We start from the raw sequence: 19,808 nt of genomic DNA on the forward strand, positions 1-19,808 counted from the left end.
CAAGCTGATGACATCGTGATGAATACCTAATGTGTGTAACCATGGTACATGACAAAAATATGAGCAAAACATGTTGCCTGCTCTTGAGAGGCTTACTATTTAGTAGAATAATTCAATTCATTAAACATTTACTGAACTCCTATGCTGTATCCTAGAGCTACAAAGCCTTCAAGAGAACTTCTTATTTGGTAGGGAAGCCACGTAAACAAATAATTACAGAACAGTGTGGTAAGTGCAGTTACGGAAGTTTGTACTGGAGCAAGATTCATTCAACATATGTATACAGCATCTGTCATATAACATACATTGTTCTACATAGGTGGGTTTGTAGTACAGAATCAAAGTGACATAGTTCTTGTCCTTGTGGTGCTTGTAGTCTGGTAGGGCAGACACATTAAATAAATATGTAATGTCAATTTGTGATAAATGACAAAAGTAAAAACAAAATGCTATGAGAGAATTTTAGGGGCAGAAGGTAAACTGATTGAATCTAACAGAATCAGGGAGTAGGGGATATTTATATGCTGAGACCTGGAAAATGAGTATAGATCTGTTCCTGCTACTCACGTAAAGGGACCAGGAAAGACGCTGGCTAGTCATAGCTGAAAGGCCAGTGTGGCAAAGAGTGGTGAACTAGGGAGAGGGTGTGACAGGGTTAGAGAAGACAGGAGCCAAGATTATACAGGACCTTCATGGCATTGGTAGAGGTTGTAGATTGAATTCTAAATACTGTGGGAGCCTGGCACAGTGGCACACATCTGTAGTTCCAGCTACTTGGTAGACTGAGGCAGGAGGATCACTTGAGCCCAGGAGTTCAAGGCTGTAGTGTTCCGTGATCCCACCTGTGAGTAGCCACTGCACTCCAGCCTGGGCAACATAGGTGAGATCTCATCCCTATAAAAATAAATAAATACATACTGTGGGAAACCAGGGAAGGGTTTTACATATGTAAAAGATCACTGTAGAGTGATCTTTCTGGAGAAAGATTTGAAAAGAGGCAAAAACAGAAATGAGACTGCTTTAGAAGGCTCTTGCTGTGGTTTGAGGGTGAGATGATTATGCACTGGCCTTCAGTAGTGCCAAAGAAGGTAAAGGAAAGTGGGCAGAACTTGGAAAGAATGGAGAAAATTTGGAAATGCGGTTGGAAGGGAGGATGAGGCTTTAAGGGAAAGATGACATCCAGTTTCGTGGCTTGAGTAACTAAGTAGCTGGATGTGCCATTTACTGAGATGGGAAGGACTGGAGGAGGAGCATGTTTGTCGGGGAAGGTCAAGAGTTCAGGGCAGGTTTTACGGAGAAGGTAATCCTTAAAGCGGGTCAGACATAAGACATTGTTGTAAAAAGGTAAATGTCAGATCAAGATGAGTAATACAGATAGAAAGTGCCGTGAGCAGAGCAGAAGAGATCAGCAGTTAGGAAGGGTAGGGAAGGTTTCTTGGAAGACATGGGACATGAACTTGCCTGTGTGGATTGGATGGTACTTGGATTAGTGCAGGAAAAATATTGCAAGTATAGAAATCATAAAAATATTGAAATAGATTATGTCTTGTGAGTTATCTCATAAGAATTAAGTAGAACTGAGGAGGTTGAATTAGAAATGAGAGGGAGATGATAGGTGTCAGATTTATTAGGCTTTCTAACATAGAAGTTGGCATTTTAGGATAGTTAATGTATTTATGTGTTGAATGAATTGAAAGCGAGTAGATTGATTTTTAATTTTGTGTTTTGGAAACTTACTGGTGTCAGAATAGAAATAAGGGCTTGGATTGGACTTACAAATCCAATGGGAATGGAAAGAAAAAGTGAACGGGACACAAGTGACTATTGGGATGGGGGAGGAAAAAGCGTAGTTAATATTCAAGAACTTAAAACTTGATAAGTAGAAAGATGATTTTGTCAGAAGTGGAAAAGTGGGGAATGGGACTGATGAGGTTGGGGTAAGAAGTTTTTAATTTTAAATATGTGGAAGAGGAGTTTCCAGTGGGTTGAAACGTCTCATGAAGAACATTGAGTCCGAGCAGACCAAGCATATCTGTGACTTCACTGTTCAGGTTGTTTTTTTGTTGTTGTTGTTTTTGTTTTTTTGTTTTTTTAAACCATCTTGAGCAAAAAGGAATCAGGTTCTACGTAAACCCTCAGATTGAGAGATACCACTACTCAATAGCCCTGACAAAACAGAGAAACATTGTTCTTGATCTTTTACTTTATGTATCTTATAGTACTTTTTTCCCCTTAATTTTATTATCCTGCCCAGATGCTTCAAGTGAATTTTCCATACTTTAAAGATAGTTCCTTTGATCACTTTTATAAGATTGTGCCATTCGCTCTTTTTTTCTTCATGAGTCTTGCCTCCTTACTCTGTCCCTCCAACTTTTTACCCTTGTAAAGTCTTTCAAGCAAGTCTGGTGGAAAGACACTTTCACTTTGAAAGCCTGATGAATACTTATCCAGTCAAAACCTTCAGTTTTTGGTCATGCATTCTTTTGATGTCCTAATCTTTTGAGATTGTGGAACCTCTAGACTAGTTGCTGACCAGATGGATGACTGGCCTTAAATGTTTAGTCATGTTCTGTTCGGCTGCCCTGTTTTAGAGAAAAATGCTTGGAGGGTGGGGGCTTTCTCATGAAGAGCTGATGGGTTGGCTACTTTCAATTTCTTTGTCTTAGCGTTTTCTTGCTACCTCCCACAGGGATCCATATGGCTTTGGAGACAGTCGAGATTCAAGGCGTGATCGATCCCCAATTCGAGGAAGTCCAAGGAGAGAGCCCAGGGATGGCAGAAATGGCCGGGATGCCCGGGACAGCAGAGACATTCGAGACCCCCGAGACTTGCGGGACCACAGACATAGTAGAGACTTGCGGGATCACAGAGACAGCAGGAGTGTGCGCGACGTTCGGGACGTGAGGGATCTTAGAGACTTTCGTGATCTAAGAGACTCTAGGGATTTTCGAGATCAGCGAGACCCCATGTACGACAGATACAGAGACATGAGAGACTCCCGAGATCCTATGTACAGGTACATATGTAGTTACTCTGCTTGTTTTTTCCTGAGTTCTTTTTATGTATGTTCTGCTAAACTAAAGCTCTGTAAGAGCAGTAATTTTATCAGCCTTTTATTTCTAGTGACTATCAAGTGGTAGATGTCCTGCTGCTCAATAAATTTTGCTGAATGTATGAATGATTTTAAACATTTTTAACAGAAAATAACAGTGTCGGAAAGGTATGGAGAAATTGAAACCCTCAGAAATTGTAGGTAGGAATGCAAATTGGTATAGCCACTATGGAAAACAGTTTGGCAGTTCCTTAAAAAGTTAAACATAGAATTACCATATGATCTATCAGTTCTGCTCCTGAGTATACACTCAAAACAATTGAAAAGAGGGACTCAGATAGTTGTACATGAATATGCATAGCAGTACTATTCACAATAACCAAAAAGTAAAAACAATCCAGATGTCTATCAGCAGATTAATGGATTTTTTTTTTTCTTTGAGACAAGGTCTCATTCTGTTTCCCAGGCTGGAGTCCAGTGGCATGATCACAGCTCACTGCAGCCTTGACCTCCCAGGCTTAAGTAATCCTCCCACCTCAGCCCCTCAAGTAGCTGGGACTACAGGCATATGCCGCCACACCTGGCTAATTTTTTTGTATAGACATGGAGTCTCACTATGTTGCCCAGGCTGGTCTTGAACTCCTGAGCTCAAGGTATCCTCCCGCCTTGGCTTCCCAAAGTGCTGAGATTACAGGTGTAAGCCACTGTGTGGATTTGTTTTTAAGTGGTGTATTCATATAATGTGGTATCATTCAGCCATAAAATGGAATGAAATTCTGATCTGTGTTACAGCATGAAGGACGTTGAAAACATTATGCTAAGTGAAATAAGTCAGACACAAGACAAATATTTTATGATTTCACTTATATGAAATATCAAGAATAGGCACATTTATAGAGAAAGAAAATAGATTAAAGATTACCAGTAGCTGGGGAGAGGGGAGTTACTATTTCACGAATACAGAATTTATGTTTGAGGTGATGAAAAATTTTAGATAGATAATGGTGATGGTTGCACAACATTGTGAATATAATGCCACTGAATTGTATACTTAAAAATTGTTAGGCCAGGCGCAGTGGCTCACGCCTGTAATCCCAGCACTTTGGGAGGCCAAGGTGGGCAGATTGCCTGAGCTCGGGAGTTCAAGACCAACCTAGGCAACATGGCAGAACTCCATCTCTACTAAAAAAATAAAAATAAAAATAATAAATAAAAATTGTTAAAATGGCAAATTATTGTTATATACATTTAGGTATAATTTTAAAAAGCACAAGGGAGGGACATGTAATGTTTCCTCAAAACTAATATCAATAATTCCTGCCAGTTATTTTGCATTTAATATACGCCAAAGACTATGCTAAGTGCTTTCTGTGCATCATCTCCGTTCATCATTTTGTGAGACAGGTTAACTATCACAGCCACAGAGCTGATAATGCAGTGAGTCCCAGATATAAACCTCGTTTGTCTAATCCCAAAGAATTCTCTAGGTGATTTTTTCAGGATAGGACACAGTTTTATCTTTATGAAAATTTCCTTAACTTTTCAGGAGAGAAGGCTCTTATGACCGATACCTACGAATGGATGACTATTGCAGGAGAAAGGATGACTCTTATTTTGACCGTTACAGAGATAGCTTTGATGGACGAGGCCCTCCAGGCCCAGAAAGTCAGTCTCGTGCAAAAGGTAAAGTAGCTGAAACAGTCTATTCCTATTATTGATAGAACACTTTACAAAAGAGAGAGGAAACTAATAACCAGTACCCCATCTGAAAAAGGGCTAGTGCCTTGGCCAAGCAGTGTATAAAAAGAAGAAATATAAGTAGCTTATTAGTGGGTAAAGAGCATTTGGCTTGAAAATGATTTTTAAGATGCAAATTAGTACCATCATCTGGATTAGTCATCCAACAAGAAGAAATAAATATGAAATTCCAGCAATAAGAAATGAACAAAATGCTGGTCACTGTGGCCACCGCCTGTAATCCTAGCACTTTGGAAGGCCAAGGCCGGCAGATCACTTGAGCCCAGGAGTACAAGACCAGCTTAAGCAACATGATAAAACCCCATCTCTACAAAAAAATACAAAAATTGTCTGGGTGCAGTAGTGCACACCTGTAGTCCCAGCTACTCGGGGGGCTGAGGCAGGAGGATCGCTGGAGCCTAGGATGTTGAGGTCTCAGCAAGCTGTGATTGTGCCACTGCACTCCAGCCTGGGTGACAGAGTGAGACCCTGTCTCAAAAAAAAAAGAGAAAAATGAACAAAAGATTGGAGCTGAAGACATTAAGTGCTTGTTTTTTGCCTACTGACCAGCATTATCTGTGCAAAATAGGTTTTTGGTTTTTTTATAACTTTTACCTAATAGCATCTCTTTTTTAAATGAAGACAAACATGTCTTTTTAAAGCCTGGTTTTTCTCAATACATCTTTAAAGATTCTTAAATTATTTCATACCTGGCCAAGTTGAAATCTTTAAGAATCTCATTTTTGGCCGGGCGCGGTGGCTCACCCCTGTAATCCCAGCACTTTGGGAGGCCGAGACGGGCGGATCACGAGGTCAGGAGATCGAGACCATCTTGGCTAACTCGATGAAACCCCGTTTCTACTAAAAATACAAAAAAAAAATTAGCCGGGCGTGTTGGCGGGCGCCTGTAGTCCCAGCTACTCGGGAGGCTGAGGCAGGAGAATGGCGTGAACCCGGGAGGCGGAGCTTGCAGTGAGCTAAGATCGCGCCACTGCACTCCAACCTGGGAGACACAGCTAGACTCTGTCACAAAAAAAAAAAAAAAGAATCTCATTTTTAATTTTAAACTTTACTACTTGATTTTGCTTTTAAAAAAAGAACTTTTAAATTTTTAATTTTAAACTTTACTACTTTTTTTTCCAAAAAAAAGCAAAAATGCAGTTTAGAATAATAATGAATACTATTCTTATCTGTCAAGTTGGCAAGACTTAAAAAGAATGACAATACCCACTGTTGACTAAGGTGTGGAGAAATAGGCACTAGATGATCTACCTCTGTGGAGGTATAAATTAGTACCAGCCTACCCAGGGAGCAGCTTGGCAGTAAGTATCAGATGCAGCATTAAAATGGCCGTGCCCTTTAATCCAGCATTACATTTTGGTTAATTTATAATAGTAAAAAAATATTAATACTGGCTGTTTTTAGGAGATAGACCAGAGGATTGATTCAGAGTATTATGACCTTTGCCTACAAGTAGCTCAAGATTTAAAATGAGGATCCAGTCCTTATTTCAGTTTACTCTGGTGGTGTTTTGCAGAGCGTTTGAAACGTGAGGAACGGCGTAGAGAAGAGCTTTATCGTCAGTATTTTGAGGAAATCCAGAGACGCTTTGATGCCGAAAGGCCCGTTGATTGTTCTGTGATTGTGGTCAACAAACAGACAAAGTAAGAACCCTTAGATATTTCTCCCCAGTAAGGAGAAGAGTCAGAGAAATTCAGGCTCCTGTTTAGCACCTCTATCCACTGAATTTGAGCTGTGTATTCTTGCATTGCAGTGCTCTGTTAGCCAGGGTTCTTTCAGTTATAGGTGACAGAAAACTCAATTCAAATTGAGCCCAAAAGGGACATTTTTCATCTAAGCAGAAAGTAACTGGGAAGTTGAGGCACGGCCACATCCAGGGTCAAACCATGTCATCAAAATTGGTCTCTGTGTTAGTCTCTAAGCACTGCTTTCCTCAGATTTGCCTTTGTTCTCAGGCAGGTTTTGTGCTTGAAGAGGCAGAATGGCACTGGCCCTAAACGTGTGTCTTCTTAGCTTAGCAAGCCGAGTGGAAAGAGAGCTTCTCTTTCCCAGTGTTTCCACCTGAAGTTCTGCAATTCTTCTTAGATTGACCTGACTCACTTTCCCATCCCTGAGCCTGTCACTTTGGCAGGGGTGCTGGATGTTCTAATTGGCCAGGGCTAAGTCATGTTCCCATCCCAAGAGCTAGAGGTGGGATTAGCCCTGTGGAACCATGCAGACTGAGAGTGGAAGAGGGTATAGGCGCTGGTCAAGCAGAGTAGTGTATAATCCCTTCATGGGACAACCCAAATGCCCAGTACTTTGGGAGACACGCCTCTGCATTTGTCAGCCAAGAACCAAGTCTTTGTGAAGTGCCGTGGCCTTGCAGAACTGTTACATGACCATGTTACCAAGCTAGGGCTCATAGCGTTGTTTCACTGCATCCCTGTTATACATTTTCTCCTTGAAGAGGCAGAGCAGAGAAGCAGAAAGGAGTATAGCAGCTTGCAGGCTTGGCAGTAGCTATGTTCCCTTTCCCCAGGTAGTACTAAGTAAATAACTTCATGTATTTTCTAGCAGTTTGGGGTTAAAGAGCTAATTTCAAGGCAGTGACTAGGGAAATAGGTGTTGAGACACCAAGCAGTAGGCAGAGTTCACAGGCTCTTGGCTGTCTTGTTCAATGATAGATGCTGCTTTTAACTCTAGAGAGCTTTTTTGGACACATGATAATAGCTGTTATTTTCTGAGCACCTACTTTGTGTACTACCCCATACTAGGCGCCTTACATAAATTATTTTTAATCTTCACAGTAATCATATAAAGGAGCATTCAGCAAATCTTTTATATGTATGGTGGATAGCGGGTATTGGGGCTGTATAGCCTCATTCCACTGGTGGAGCCTACACCCTAATGGGGCAGGTGACAAAAGCATACAGGTGATGAGTCCTATGAGAAGAGAATGTCAGAGATCTAATTTAGATTGGAGGGAAGGTCAAAGAAATGACATGTGAACTGAGCCATGTTACTCCTGTTTTATTCGTAAAGAAACTGATGTTTGTAAGAGGTAAATGGACTTGCTTAAGCTTCACAACTTTGCAAATAAATTTTAAGGGCTGGGATCCAAACCCATGTTTCTAGCATTAAAGCCCATGATTTTCCCACTGTGTTATGCAGCCTACCCAAAAAGAGATAAGTGCCATAAGTCTTAGGGAGCAGGATGGTGTTAAGGAAGGACCACGGGGCTAGAGAATCAAGAGAAGGACCTGGGTATCATACTGTGCTACTGGCAACTTCTGATGTGATCTCAAGCAAGTCACAACCGTTCTGAGCCAGGGTAGAGAGAGAGTATTGGTCTAGATCCTTGGATCCTGAATACGGTACTGGGGTAGACTAGGGTTTGAGTTCTCGGTAGGAACACACACAACTGGCTTGAGACACAACGATGCAGATTTGGAGTTGGTCGCTCATATGGATCTTACTTGTTTTTACAGAGACTATGCTGAGTCTGTGGGGCGGAAGGTGCGAGACCTGGGCATGGTAGTGGACTTGATCTTCCTTAACACAGAAGTGTCACTGTCACAAGCCTTGGAGGATGTTAGCAGGGGAGGTTCTCCTTTTGCTATTGTCATCACCCAGCAACACCAGATTCACCGCTCCTGCACAGTCAACATCATGTTTGGAACCCCGCAAGGTACGGAGGCCTAAGTGGGTCAAAATACCAGAGGCAGTCACTAGTCCATTATTAGTTCTTTATGCCTTACTCAGAAGAAGGTTTTGGGCAAATGACTCTTATATCTCGGTTCCTATGTGGTAGGGCCCTTCTCTTAAGTACCATGGAAGAGTCTTGCATAGTCATTTATTTATCTGATAGTTTCTTAGTGGATCTCTGTTACACTATATTTAGCCACTAGGTATATACAGTGGTGTGCTAGCACACGTTTAACAACAAGTTCCAGTGTGGGGGGAGGGCGTTCATAGCATTTGCTGATCTCCATGGTGTAAATACTCCCACCATGTTTCAGTTCAAGCCACCAACATGAAGTCACTGAAGGGAGAGTTGGAAAGAAATATACACAGTTGGCTCTTGCCACTGAGATCTGGCTCCAGCACACCTCTGCCATGTACTCCACTGAATGCGACAAAATTTTTGCTTTGCCCAGATTTCTAATGGAGGACAGAGAATATAACAGGCATTTAGGATCCTTTTTGTAAGTGTGCTGGAGAAGTAACCAGAAGGGCTATGAGAAGTAACCAGAGGGGCTAAGAGGCCCTGACCCTGTAGAGGCCCAGGCCCAGTTCTCGAAGTCCTCCTCAGAAGTAGCTTTTCATGCATTGAGCCCAGAAGATTAAGACTCCACCAGCTGGTACCATGCTCCTCACTCTTACAGCACAGACTTAACCCTTTTCCCACCATACTCAGGATCTCTCTGCCTCACCCATTACCCCCATAACCATAAATTACATAAGGATCTCCAGTGGGTCATTTGTCTGAGGAATAGTCCTCAAGATGTGTGAGTACAAAAGTTCTGAGGAGTCCTCTCACTACCCAGTAAAGCATGTTGCCCATGGGTGAGGAGAGGAGGTTATTTCGGGTCACAGTTTGATCTTAATCTATGACTTCTGAACTGATGAATTAAAAAATGGTAGGCCAGCTCTGTCCTGAGGAGCACAGTGGTGAGCCCTGCTTTCCAGAGGGGCCTGTTGGCCTCCTGCTGCTGGTCTAGAGGCTGTTGGGCCTGCCTCCTGTGGCTGTTCCCCACATGGTCTGTTTGAATCTGCGGGAGGGTGTCATGTTTCTTTGGTTTTTACTACAAGTCTGTGATCTAGGAATTCCCCCCAAGAACCAGCCGTATACAAAGGTGCATGTCCCCACCAAAAGTGTTCATTCGCTTCCCTTCCTGGCCTTCATCTCTTCCCCCACACCACCCCACTCTCAATCTCAAGGCTTTTTGTCACCAAAATGATTTTCTTGCTGGTATGAGGTTAGGAAAGACTTGACAGAGTGTAGCAGGTGGGCACTTAAATATGTCATGGAAGAAAATAACTCATGTCATTTCCTCCTACAGAGCATCGCAACATGCCCCAAGCAGATGCCATGGTGCTGGTGGCCAGAAATTATGAGCGCTACAAGAATGAGTGCCGGGAGAAGGAACGTGAGGAGATTGCCAGACAGGCAGCCAAGATGGCCGATGAAGCCATCCTGCAGGAAAGAGAGAGAGGAGGCCCTGAGGAGGGAGTGCGTGGGGGCCACCCTCCAGCCATCCAGAGCCTCATCAACCTGCTGGCAGACAACAGGTACCTCACTGCTGAAGAGACTGACAAGATCATCAACTACCTGCGAGAGCGGAAGGAGCGGCTGATGAGGAGCAGCACCGACTCTCTGCCTGGTGAGCTACGTGGCAGGGCCGAGGTGAAGTTCTGACTCTGCATTTCTCTAATCCCCAGGCTCTGTTGGGAGGGTGTCAGGCCCAGGGCTCTTTGGAGTGGGTAAGGGAAATAAGTCCATCCCTTGGGTTCTCCCGTGGGTCATCCATGCTGATATGATGTTAATAATAACTTTATATTTGGGTACTGAATGCTGATCCCTGTAGTTAATGTGGTGGATTAACTAGTATTGCTGGCTCCGTGGTAGCCAGGATGGCTGCCCTTTTGTTTTTTAGCAGTTCTCTAGGGGAACTAGCCTATTGTTTTCTGTAAACAGCACATATCATGAAGCGGCCTCTTTGGGAAATTGATGTTATCGTCTGTGTACTGTATGATTGATGTGACTCAGTGATTGTTGTTCTTCCTTTGGCTGCTAGGCCTCCTGCCCTTGGGGGGTACTTTGAACCAGATACCTCCCTCTTCTGTCTTCCAGGCCCGATTTCCCGCCAACCACTCGGGGCGACCTCGGGTGCCTCGCTGAAGACACAGCCAAGCTCCCAACCGCTCCAGAGCGGCCAAGTGCTCCCCTCTGCTACACCCACTCCATCTGCACCCCCCACCTCCCAGCAAGAGCTTCAGGCCAAAATCCTCAGCCTCTTCAATAGTGGCACAGTGACGGCTAATAGCGGCTCTGCATCCCCCTCGGTTGCTGCCGGAAACACCCCAAACCAGAATTTTTCCACAGCAGCAAACAGCCAGCCTCAACAAAGATCACAGGCCTCTGGCAATCAGCCTCCAAGCATTTTGGGACAAGGAGGATCTGCTCAGAACATGGGCCCCAGACCTGGGGCTCCTTCCCAGGGGCTTTTTGGCCAGCCTTCCAGTCGCCTGGCACCTGCTAGCAACATGACTAGCCAGAGGCCCGTGTCTTCCACAGGTATCAACTTTGACAATCCAAGTGTACAGAAGGCTCTGGATACCCTGATCCAGAGTGGCCCTGCTCTCTCCCACCTGGTTAGCCAGACCACAGCACAGATGGGGCAGCCACAGGCCCCCATGGGATCTTACCAGAGGCATTACTGAAGCTAAATCTTTCAACTCTCCCCAGTCCCCTCATCCCCTGGCCTCCTCCCACTTACTTGTTCTAAATAGAGCTGTTTGGAGGATGTTCTCTGTGCTCCCAGGCCGGCATCGAGTGTCATCAGTTTCTACCACCTGCTCTCTCTTCTGCCCAAGGCTGTGTTGCTTATTCCTTACAAAGTTTATACTGCATTTGGGACTGTATCTTTTTTGTTTTGTTTTGTTTTTTGTTTTTTTGTAGAAAATAAATATCTCTGGGGTCACTTGGGCAGTACAGGTGTCTGGGCTTATATTTGATGGGGTTTCTCTGGTCCCTGTTTCTACTGGATTTGGAGCCAGGCCCAGCTAGCCAAGTTTGGAATGGCATTTGTCATGTCAGTAGCCACCACCTTTGTTAATTGTGAACCTACCAAGGCTTTCCAGCTTCATACACGTTGACCAGAGCTCAAGCTCCTGCCTGCAACTCCTGCCTAGAGTTGAAGAAAAGCAAACTGGCCTTGGCAGGCACAGTGTCATCATACCCTCACCGCATATGTTTGGGGTCTGCTCGAGGATTCATAAATCAGCCACTCTGGATTGTTGAGGAATGGCCATGGCAGCCACAGAAAAAAGAATTTTTCTCTCTGAGCCAAGGTTGTTTTTTGTTTTTTCTCTTTTCTGTTTTGTTTTCATTTCATTGGAAGATCTCCAATGGACTGAACAGCTTCAGTCAGCAGCAGTTACCACAAACTGTGAATCTGGGCCCCACCACTCTTCCCCGTTACCAGTTCTGTCAGCATCCCCCTTTCCAGCGGCACTTCCATGGAGTCGGTTCTGAGACTCTGGCCGTGAACACCCGTTTCTTCAGTGATTTGTTTTGGGCTTTTGGCTCAAAACCCCAGGCTCTTGTTTTTGTCTAGACTCTTATTCTGTTTCCTGAGCAGCAGGAGGTAGGGACCACTTTGATGTCAGACTTCTGGTAGCTGGACATGTTCTCGAGATAGGTGGCTGTTCGCGACTTTTGTACCAGAGTGAAATTGTTAGAGGGAGGGCTTCTGGCTGTGGTTCTACATGGAGCCCCGGGAAGCTGCCCTCTCCCCAGGGTTTGTGCTCAGTAAAGCCCTGTGGATCACAGTCTAGAGGTCCTCTAGCAGGGGTGAGGGAGAGCAGTGACTTCAGCCGAGTCCCTGCCAGTGGTTAAGCAAACAGTGGTTTCAAAATTCAAGGTCCCCAAATGGCAGCATTTTATGTTCTGACCTGTTTGTGTTATATAGTGGTTTTTTTTTCCCTCTTTGGAACTCTTGTGTTGTTAATAAAATGAAATGATTACTTTTTAATTAAAATGAAAGAAGTAAAAGCTTTGTTAATCTTTCTTGGGTGTGAATATGCTCTTTGCAGGATGCTTTCCCCAAGTCAGAGGTGAGGGCTCCTGTCTTGAGGACTCTGGTCTGCCCTCTTTTGTCCTCAGCATATGATCCGGCCTCAAACCTCTTTGAACCCTGCCTTCTCTTCATAGGTAGCTCACCTAGTTAGAGGCTTTAATAACAGTTCAGAGCAAAAGCATGTTGGCTAATTATAGTGCTGTGTTCAACATCCTGCTTCTGGTAGACATTCATTGTGTCAGCAGCCTTGTCCTCTTATTCTAGGAAAGGAAAACAGGATGTGAGGAGGCCATTTGTGGTTAGTGGCCATTGGTAGGGGGGCACTTCCTGTTTTCATTTTGTCTCGGTTGCCACCCTCGGTTCTACCCATTGTGCAGGGAGTTGGCAGAATTCATAGAACCTGAAGGAGCCTTGAAGAGCATTTAATGGCCGGGCGCGGTGGCTCACGCTTGTAATCCCAGCACTTTGGGAGGCCGAGGCGGGCGGATCACGAGGTCAGGAGATCGAGACCACGGTGAAACCCCGTCTCTACTAAAAATACAAAAAATTAGCCGGGCGTGGTGGCGGGCGCCTGTAGTCCCAGCTACTCGGAGAGGCTGAGGCAGGAGAATGGCGTGAAGCTGGGAGGCGGAGCTTGCAGTGAGCCGAGATCGTGCCACTGCACTCCAGCCCGGGCGACAGAGTGAGACTCCGTCTCAAAAAAAAAAAAAGAGCATTTAATAACTTGGGGTGGGTGTGGTGAAGTGGGTGGCACAGGCCTCCAGTGAGTTAGGGACCAACGTGCCAAGAGCACTGAGCCTCACCAGTAAGTGCTCACTGCCTCTTGGGAGATATCAGTGCAGCCTGACACCTACACTTAGAAAGTGCTCACTACCTCCTAGAAGATGCCAGTGCAGCCTGACACCTAGTAAGTGCCTGCCAGTCTCTTAGGAGATGATAGTGCTGCTCTCCAGGCCAGGGCCCCAGAGCTATCGGTAGATAAATTAGATCACCAGACCTGGGCCATTAGCCCATCTTTTCTGTCAGTGGTGGTCAGTGTTTCTGATTTAAGAGTGTGGGGTCCTCCTGGAGGGCCCCCTGGAGTGTCCAAACAGCACATCTCAGGCCATGAAGGGTATAATAAAATTATTTTTATTGCATTTTGTGCAGACGGGAGTCTAAAAAAGTAATACAGTAAAAGCCATAAAGCATTAAATGGGAGCATTCAACAATAAAGGAAAGAACCAACCCTCTCCTTTTCGTATTGGCACAAAGAACACAAGATCAATACTGAGGCAGGATGCGGAATACTGAACACTTACACTGAAAATTAAAGGCAGGCCTAATAATAATAGTAATAATAGTAATAAATACTCTTGATTTGGTTTGCAACCTCTCCTATTTACAAGGGTTTTCAACTTCATTGCATTGCCCTGCACATAGATCGTCTAAAACAAAAGCAACACTAGTTATTACTACAAGGCTATTGAAATATTGCACTCAGAATAAAAGTCACTTGAATGGACATGAAACATCTAACTACAGTGATTATAAAGATAATTTGATGAATGACTTGTGATAACATTCATAACAAATATTGCACATGTAGCACAGAAAACTTGGGTTTTTGTTGTGGGATGTCTGTTTCATCAACGGAAACTTTGCTCTTGCCAACCAGACAATCTGGGCCCAGATAGTGCAACTTTGGTTCCCTAATTGGTGTTGATACAGCCCCCTTCTGCACAGCCCACCACATCAGCTCTGGAATATTCAGGCCCCCAGAAGGCAGGACCTGGCTGTGGTTCTCAGAGGGAGGTCTACTGAAGGATACAGGGGGCTGGTGTCTAACACCTCCAGCTTCCTGATTTGAGTACCTGAAACAATCTATCCAGTCCCGATTGAATCTCAGAGGGGACTTGGCGTAACTGGCAGACCTCCAAACCTACCCCCAGCCACACCTGACCCTGTCTGGGTGGCACCAGCTCCAGCTCTGCCTTGGGCTCAAAGGAAAAGAGGTGGTGAGGTCAGGAGTACTCAGTGGCCCCAGCTCTGGGAGGTGGGTGAGATGTCTAACTAGGTGCACAGGTCAGGGCCATGGGGCTGGAGGTACTGTACCCAGTCCCAGATGATGCTGGAACGAGCATGCAGTGCCTGACCCCCTTAGTAATGTGCCCTAGGGGAAGGGAACCCGGCCACCGCCCCTTCTCTAAGGACAGAGCACGCCTCAGACCAGGCTGGTGCAGCGGAAGCGCCAAGGACGAGTTGGGGAAGCAAAATGCCCTGGGTCCTAGTTAGAGGAGAGCAGACAGGCGCTAAGGACAAAGCGCGTGCGACTCCAGCCCTCCCTCAGGCCCAGGTCCCCGGGAGACGGAGCTAGAGGCCGCTGCTAAGCAGCGAGGCCCGGCCCCAGAGCACGGAGAAGGCGGCAGGGTCCCCCAGGTGAGGCAGGAGCTGCCAGATGGGGACGGGGGAGGGAACATCACGGGCGGCTCTGGGGCATCTCAGTGGGTCCGGCCCCTAAACCAGAATCGGCCCCCTCCTCCCTCACTTGTCCCAGGGAGGAAACTCCGGGGAGGGGGCGCCCTCCAGCTCCACAATTTCAGTCTTTGGCGAGGAGCCATGGGATACGGGGAGCAGGCGACAAGCCGACTGAGGAGAGACGCCTGCTCCCCAGTGAAGGCACCGGGGCGGGGCTTCCTCGGTGGGGCGCGGGTCTCTCGGTTTCTTCCCCTTGAGGAGCGCCCCTCCCCTATCCTGGCCCCAACTTGCATAAGAGCCGATGAGAAGAGGTTGCGCGCGTCTCTGCAGCCGCAGTGGAAGCTCACGTCCGCTGGGAGGCGAATCCAGGAAAAGTTGGACCCTTGTCTCACCTCATCTCGGAAAAGGACTGGAAGGGAGGGTGGGAAGCCAAGGGCGCGCGGAAAGGGCGAAGAGGCGAGAGCGGGACGGAGGTGTCGAGGGAACGAGACCACGACTCCCGCCTGGGCCTAAAGCACTTTCGCTCTCAAATTCTTGGACGTCAAGGAAAATTCAGCTTCCCGAGGCCTCGCCTCCCCGCAGTGCCCCCAGCGGGAGAGCTCGACTGTGGCAAGAAGTCTGTTGCGCTTCTAGTCACATAAATATGGGGACGTTAAAAATACACGCGATGTCTCCTGTACACTATGTATAGGCTTGGCCGCCCGCGCCCCACGGCTCAGCGAGAAGGGGCGGCGGAGACGGCAAGCGCGGCCTTCCCACCCCGCGGGCCTCCGGGCCTCCGGGAGCCAGGGAGCAGCGCCGGAGGAGCGCAGAGCGAGGACCGCGGCGAGCGTGGGAAGGGGAGGAATGGGCCGCATGGACTACCTGGGGGTCCCCAAGGCCCCAGCTCCTCTCCTTTCCGCGCCTTCTCCCAATCTTTATTGCAGCGTCTCCTCCGGCGAGACGAGGCCGGGCTTAGAAAAAGGGCAGCGCAGACCCACGGGCCAACCCGGCACTGAGGAGCTCTGGTCTCCGCGCGGCGGGGCGCCCTCTCCGAATCAGCCCCAACAGGCGTGGCCTCCGGGCTTCAGGCAGCGGGGTAAGGGGCCAGGACACGGGCACAGGATCTGTATGTAAACGGTGACAGCGGCGGGGGGCGCGGCGAGGGCTCCGGAGCCGCGGGCCGGGCACGCTCGGGCCCGGGTGGCAGGTCCTGGTTCTCAGGAGTAGATGGTGATGACCTCGCGGCCGCCGCCGCGGACCAGCATCACCCGGTCCAGGTGCTCTGTGAGGACCTCGAGGAACTCCATGTCTGAGAGCCGGTCAAGGAGAAAGACCCGGTCTCCTTCCCTCCCGACGAAATTGGGGTCGTGCTTGGCTGCCAGGGAACCTCTCGCGCCCGTGTCCCTGTCCGAGGTGCTGATCCGGAGGCAGGAACAGCTCAGCTCTTCCATCCCAGGGACAGGACCCAGGTTCCCTGACGTCCACCTCCCTCTTTCCCCCAATTTTAATTCCAGGATACAGTTTTCGTCACCATTGCGGTTGCGGGGAGGCCCAGGCATGTTGAGCAAAACAAGCTTGGCGTCCCGGGATTTCTTCACGATGACCTCGTTCAGCCGCACGGCCGTGTGCATGCGCCGCACGTTGGACTGGTTCCTGCGGCAGGAAGGAGGAATGGAGACCCGCGTGAGCCGGGGCGGCAGAGAAGATTGGAGCCAGTCGCCCTTCCAGCCCGAACTGGGCTGCTGGGGACTGGTTCTGCAAGCCCAGGACCACCAATCCTAAACCTCTCCAGGCTGGGCTATTCAGAGATCCCAGAGGTCGTGGCACAAATTAGGGGTTCACAATAGAGTGAGGAGGGTAGGGACCGTGGCCATCCTAGGAGAGAGAATGAAAAAATGCTGAAGCACTTACAAGTTCTCCCACTCCCTTCAGGAAACACAAGAGATGCAAAGAGAGAAAGAAAAAGAGCAGAGTCAGAAAAAGAGGAAGACACTGGGGGCTTGGGCCATGGTCATCTGCCCTGAGTCCTGCTCTGCCAGCCCCCACACCCTTCACCTTTCCGCTGCCTGCAACTGGGAATTCTGAGCCTTAGCAATGGGGCCCAACCCCCTAAGTCCTCAGATGGGGAAACCAAGACAATGTCTGAGCTGGGTCTGCAGGCTGACAGACCAGGATGCCTTCTGCTCTCTTGCTCTGCCATGGGGAGCAAGACCCTTTAGCTCACCCCAGCCCCCAGCCCTTAGCCCCCAGGCCCGTACGGCTTCATGCTGAAGAAGTCCTTGATGCCCTCAGAGGAGACAGGACTGGGGCCCTTATTCTTCTCTGCCACCGACTTGTCCTTGGTCCAGGTGAGATGCACTTTCTCAGGATCTGTCTCTCCTTCCCCCTCAGGCTCCTCCCCTGGGGACGGGGAGCTGCTGGGGCAGCTGGGAGCACTCTGATCGTGGATCAGCTGCACCTGAGGGATGAATGAAGAGATGGCAGTTGAGTCCTTTGGAGGCCAAGGGCTCTGCTCCCACTGGTTGGGGCCAAACCACCCCAGCTGCACACCTCCTCCTCTGGCTTCTCTTCACTGTCACCAGCGGTCTCTTCTGGGACGTTCAGGCGGAGCCGCGTGTTGGCTGGATTCTTTCTCCGGATTGAGCCTCGTGACTCATCTGTGATACTCTGGATCTAGGGAGTGACATAGATTGGTGCCAGCTCTGCTGGGAGTCACCACCCATGCCCTGCAAAGAGCTATCACCAGAGATGATGTTCAGCCAGGATGCACTTTCTGGAACTGTACCAGTTGCTAAAATATTGCTATGATTTGAGACCAAATAGCTACTGCACCACTGATCTGCCTGCCCCACCTCCTCTCCAGAACCCCAGACCTCCATCTGGCAACAAAAGGGTTAACCTTGGCACAACAAGGCTCTGCCCAGCACTATGGTCCAATGTCAGTCCTCACAGTCCACTGGTGAGTGGCCATGCCATGTTTTATCATTTTTACTACCTCCCTTGGATAACACTCCCAGCCTTGGAGGATCCATCCTTCCCATCTCAAAGTGGGACCCATCACTCATTCCCCTGAGAATCCATCAACCACATTCTGATAAATATATTACCCACCCTTGGGAGACTCAAAACCCAAGGTTCTATTACCCTCATGTGTAGGATTGCCACCCATTCCCTGGGCAACTTATCACCCACCTCCAGGAGCCCTTCTGTCCCCAGCTGGGATAACACTACTCATTTTCCCAAGGACTCCACTCCCTTGGGTGGGTCTTTCATCCATACTCTGGTGGTTCTACATCACCTACACCTAGAAGATCTTACTCCCACACCCTATGGGGGGCTCATCACCATTACCCCTGAGATCCCATCAATCACACCCTAGGGGATTTGCCCCTAACTCCCACACATCAGTTATATCCCTAAACACCCATCTGTTACCCACTCTCTAAGGGTTTCTACATGATCCCTTATCCCTCACACTGGCAGCCCACACCCCTAAGGACTCATCATCCATACGTATTTAGCATCCACTCTTCTCTCTCAGGCCCCAGAAGTCACATACAGAGGAGAAGATCTGTCACCCATACCAAAGTCCCTCTGCCTCCTGGCTGGGAGGTTGGCGGTGAAGCTGAAGTGTGTACTACTGCTGTCTGGGAGATCAGTGTCAGGAGGTGTGGTTGGGGGAATCAGGGAGATGAGGGTGAAGTTGAAATGCCAGGAGTGTCAGCCCTGAGCCATCCTAAACCTGACACCCAGAACTGGCAGCAGTTTGAGGCTCTCAGGGGCCAGCCAGGGCAACCTCACCTCCCGCTCCCGCTCATTCTTGGTTAAATGCATCTGTTTGAGGATCTGGGAGCGCTGCTCCATCACCAACGTCTTCTCATAGGTGTAAGCTGAGATGTCGCTCTCATGCTGTGGGCAGACAGAGGTTGGGGTTGGGGGGTGGGGAGAGGAACACAGAGGAAAGCATGAGGTCTGAGCCTAGGTGAAAGGCCAAGGGAAGGAAGGAATGCCCCCGTCCTTCTGGCAGCCTAGGGCTTCCCTACCCAATCATTAATTTTATCAAGGGTTGTAGGAGGCAAGGACGTAGCAGAGAGGGCAATACTCTTGCAAGGCAGGCAGCTCATTCCCTCCTCAGCCCAGCACAGGACCAGGCATGTGAATGGATGAACTAATGAATGAGTGGATTAATTAATCACCTGGGTGAATGGAGAAGGGAAAGAAGAAAAGGAACAAAGCAATGAATGAATACATGCAAGAATGAATGGGAGAGTGAGTGAATGAATACTTCAATGAATACATAGGTAGATTAATGAATACACAGAGGGATGGGTGGATGGACACATGAATTGAGTGGATGGTTGGACAAGAGGCTCTGCAGGATAATCACCAGGGATAATCACTAGAGCCAGCCTACCTGGGTTTGAATCCTGCCTCCACCATGTACTCTGTGTTATTGGGCAAATTACAGTCATATGCCAAATAACACCATTGTATGTACATCAATGGCAGGCTGCACATAAAATGGTGTTCCCTTAAAATTACTGTATTTTTTCTATGTTTAGATATGTTTAGACACAAAAATACTCCCACTGTGTTGCCATTGCCTGCAGTACTCAGTAGAGTAACATGCTATATAAGTCTGTAGCGTAAGAGCAATAAGCCTTTGTGTGTAGTAGGCTGTACCAGCTAGGTGTGTATAGATACACTCTATGATGTTCACACAACAAAATTGCCTCACAACACATTTCTCAGAACATATCCCTGTTGTTAAGCAA

At 47.7% G+C, this 19,808-nt stretch overlaps 2 protein-coding genes across 5 annotated transcripts in view; one reads left to right on the forward strand and one right to left on the reverse strand.

Annotated features, from left to right (window-relative positions):
• NCOA5 (nuclear receptor coactivator 5) overlaps positions 1-11,501 on the forward strand; it is a 28,143-nt gene extending 16,642 nt beyond the window's left edge. The window contains exons 3-8 of one of the 2 annotated variants that reach the window (XM_032142973.2): positions 2,690-3,016; positions 4,599-4,735; positions 6,327-6,453; positions 8,281-8,480; positions 9,856-10,199; positions 10,647-11,501. In XM_032142973.2, the coding sequence (XP_031998864.1) occupies positions 2,690-3,016; positions 4,599-4,735; positions 6,327-6,453; positions 8,281-8,480; positions 9,856-10,199; positions 10,647-10,694 (1,183 nt within the window). In that variant the 3' untranslated portion in view covers positions 10,695-11,501. The remainder of the gene's footprint in view (positions 1-2,689; positions 3,017-4,598; positions 4,736-6,326; positions 6,454-8,280; positions 8,481-9,855; positions 10,200-10,646) is intronic. The other variant, XM_032142971.2, reaches the window with a different exon arrangement.
• Positions 11,502-13,704: 2,203 nt separating this feature from the next.
• The window catches only part of SLC12A5 (solute carrier family 12 member 5), a 38,581-nt gene continuing 32,477 nt past the window's right edge, over positions 13,705-19,808 (reverse strand). For 2 of the 3 annotated variants that reach the window (XM_032142977.2, XM_032142976.2), the window contains exons 21-26: positions 18,835-18,942; positions 17,584-17,706; positions 17,292-17,491; positions 16,945-16,959; positions 16,553-16,686; positions 13,705-16,342 (exon numbers count right to left, since the gene is read on the reverse strand). In XM_032142977.2, coding sequence (XP_031998868.1) covers positions 16,251-16,342; positions 16,553-16,686; positions 16,945-16,959; positions 17,292-17,491; positions 17,584-17,706; positions 18,835-18,942 — 672 coding nt within the window. In that variant the 3' untranslated portion in view covers positions 13,705-16,250. The remainder of the gene's footprint in view (positions 16,343-16,552; positions 16,687-16,944; positions 16,960-17,291; positions 17,492-17,583; positions 17,707-18,834; positions 18,943-19,808) is intronic. The other variant, XM_058432700.1, reaches the window with a different exon arrangement.

Source organism: Hylobates moloch, unplaced genomic scaffold (genome assembly GCF_009828535.3).
Source record: "Hylobates moloch isolate HMO894 unplaced genomic scaffold, HMol_V3 SCAFFOLD_21, whole genome shotgun sequence".
Lineage (NCBI taxonomy): Eukaryota > Metazoa > Chordata > Mammalia > Primates > Hylobatidae > Hylobates > Hylobates moloch.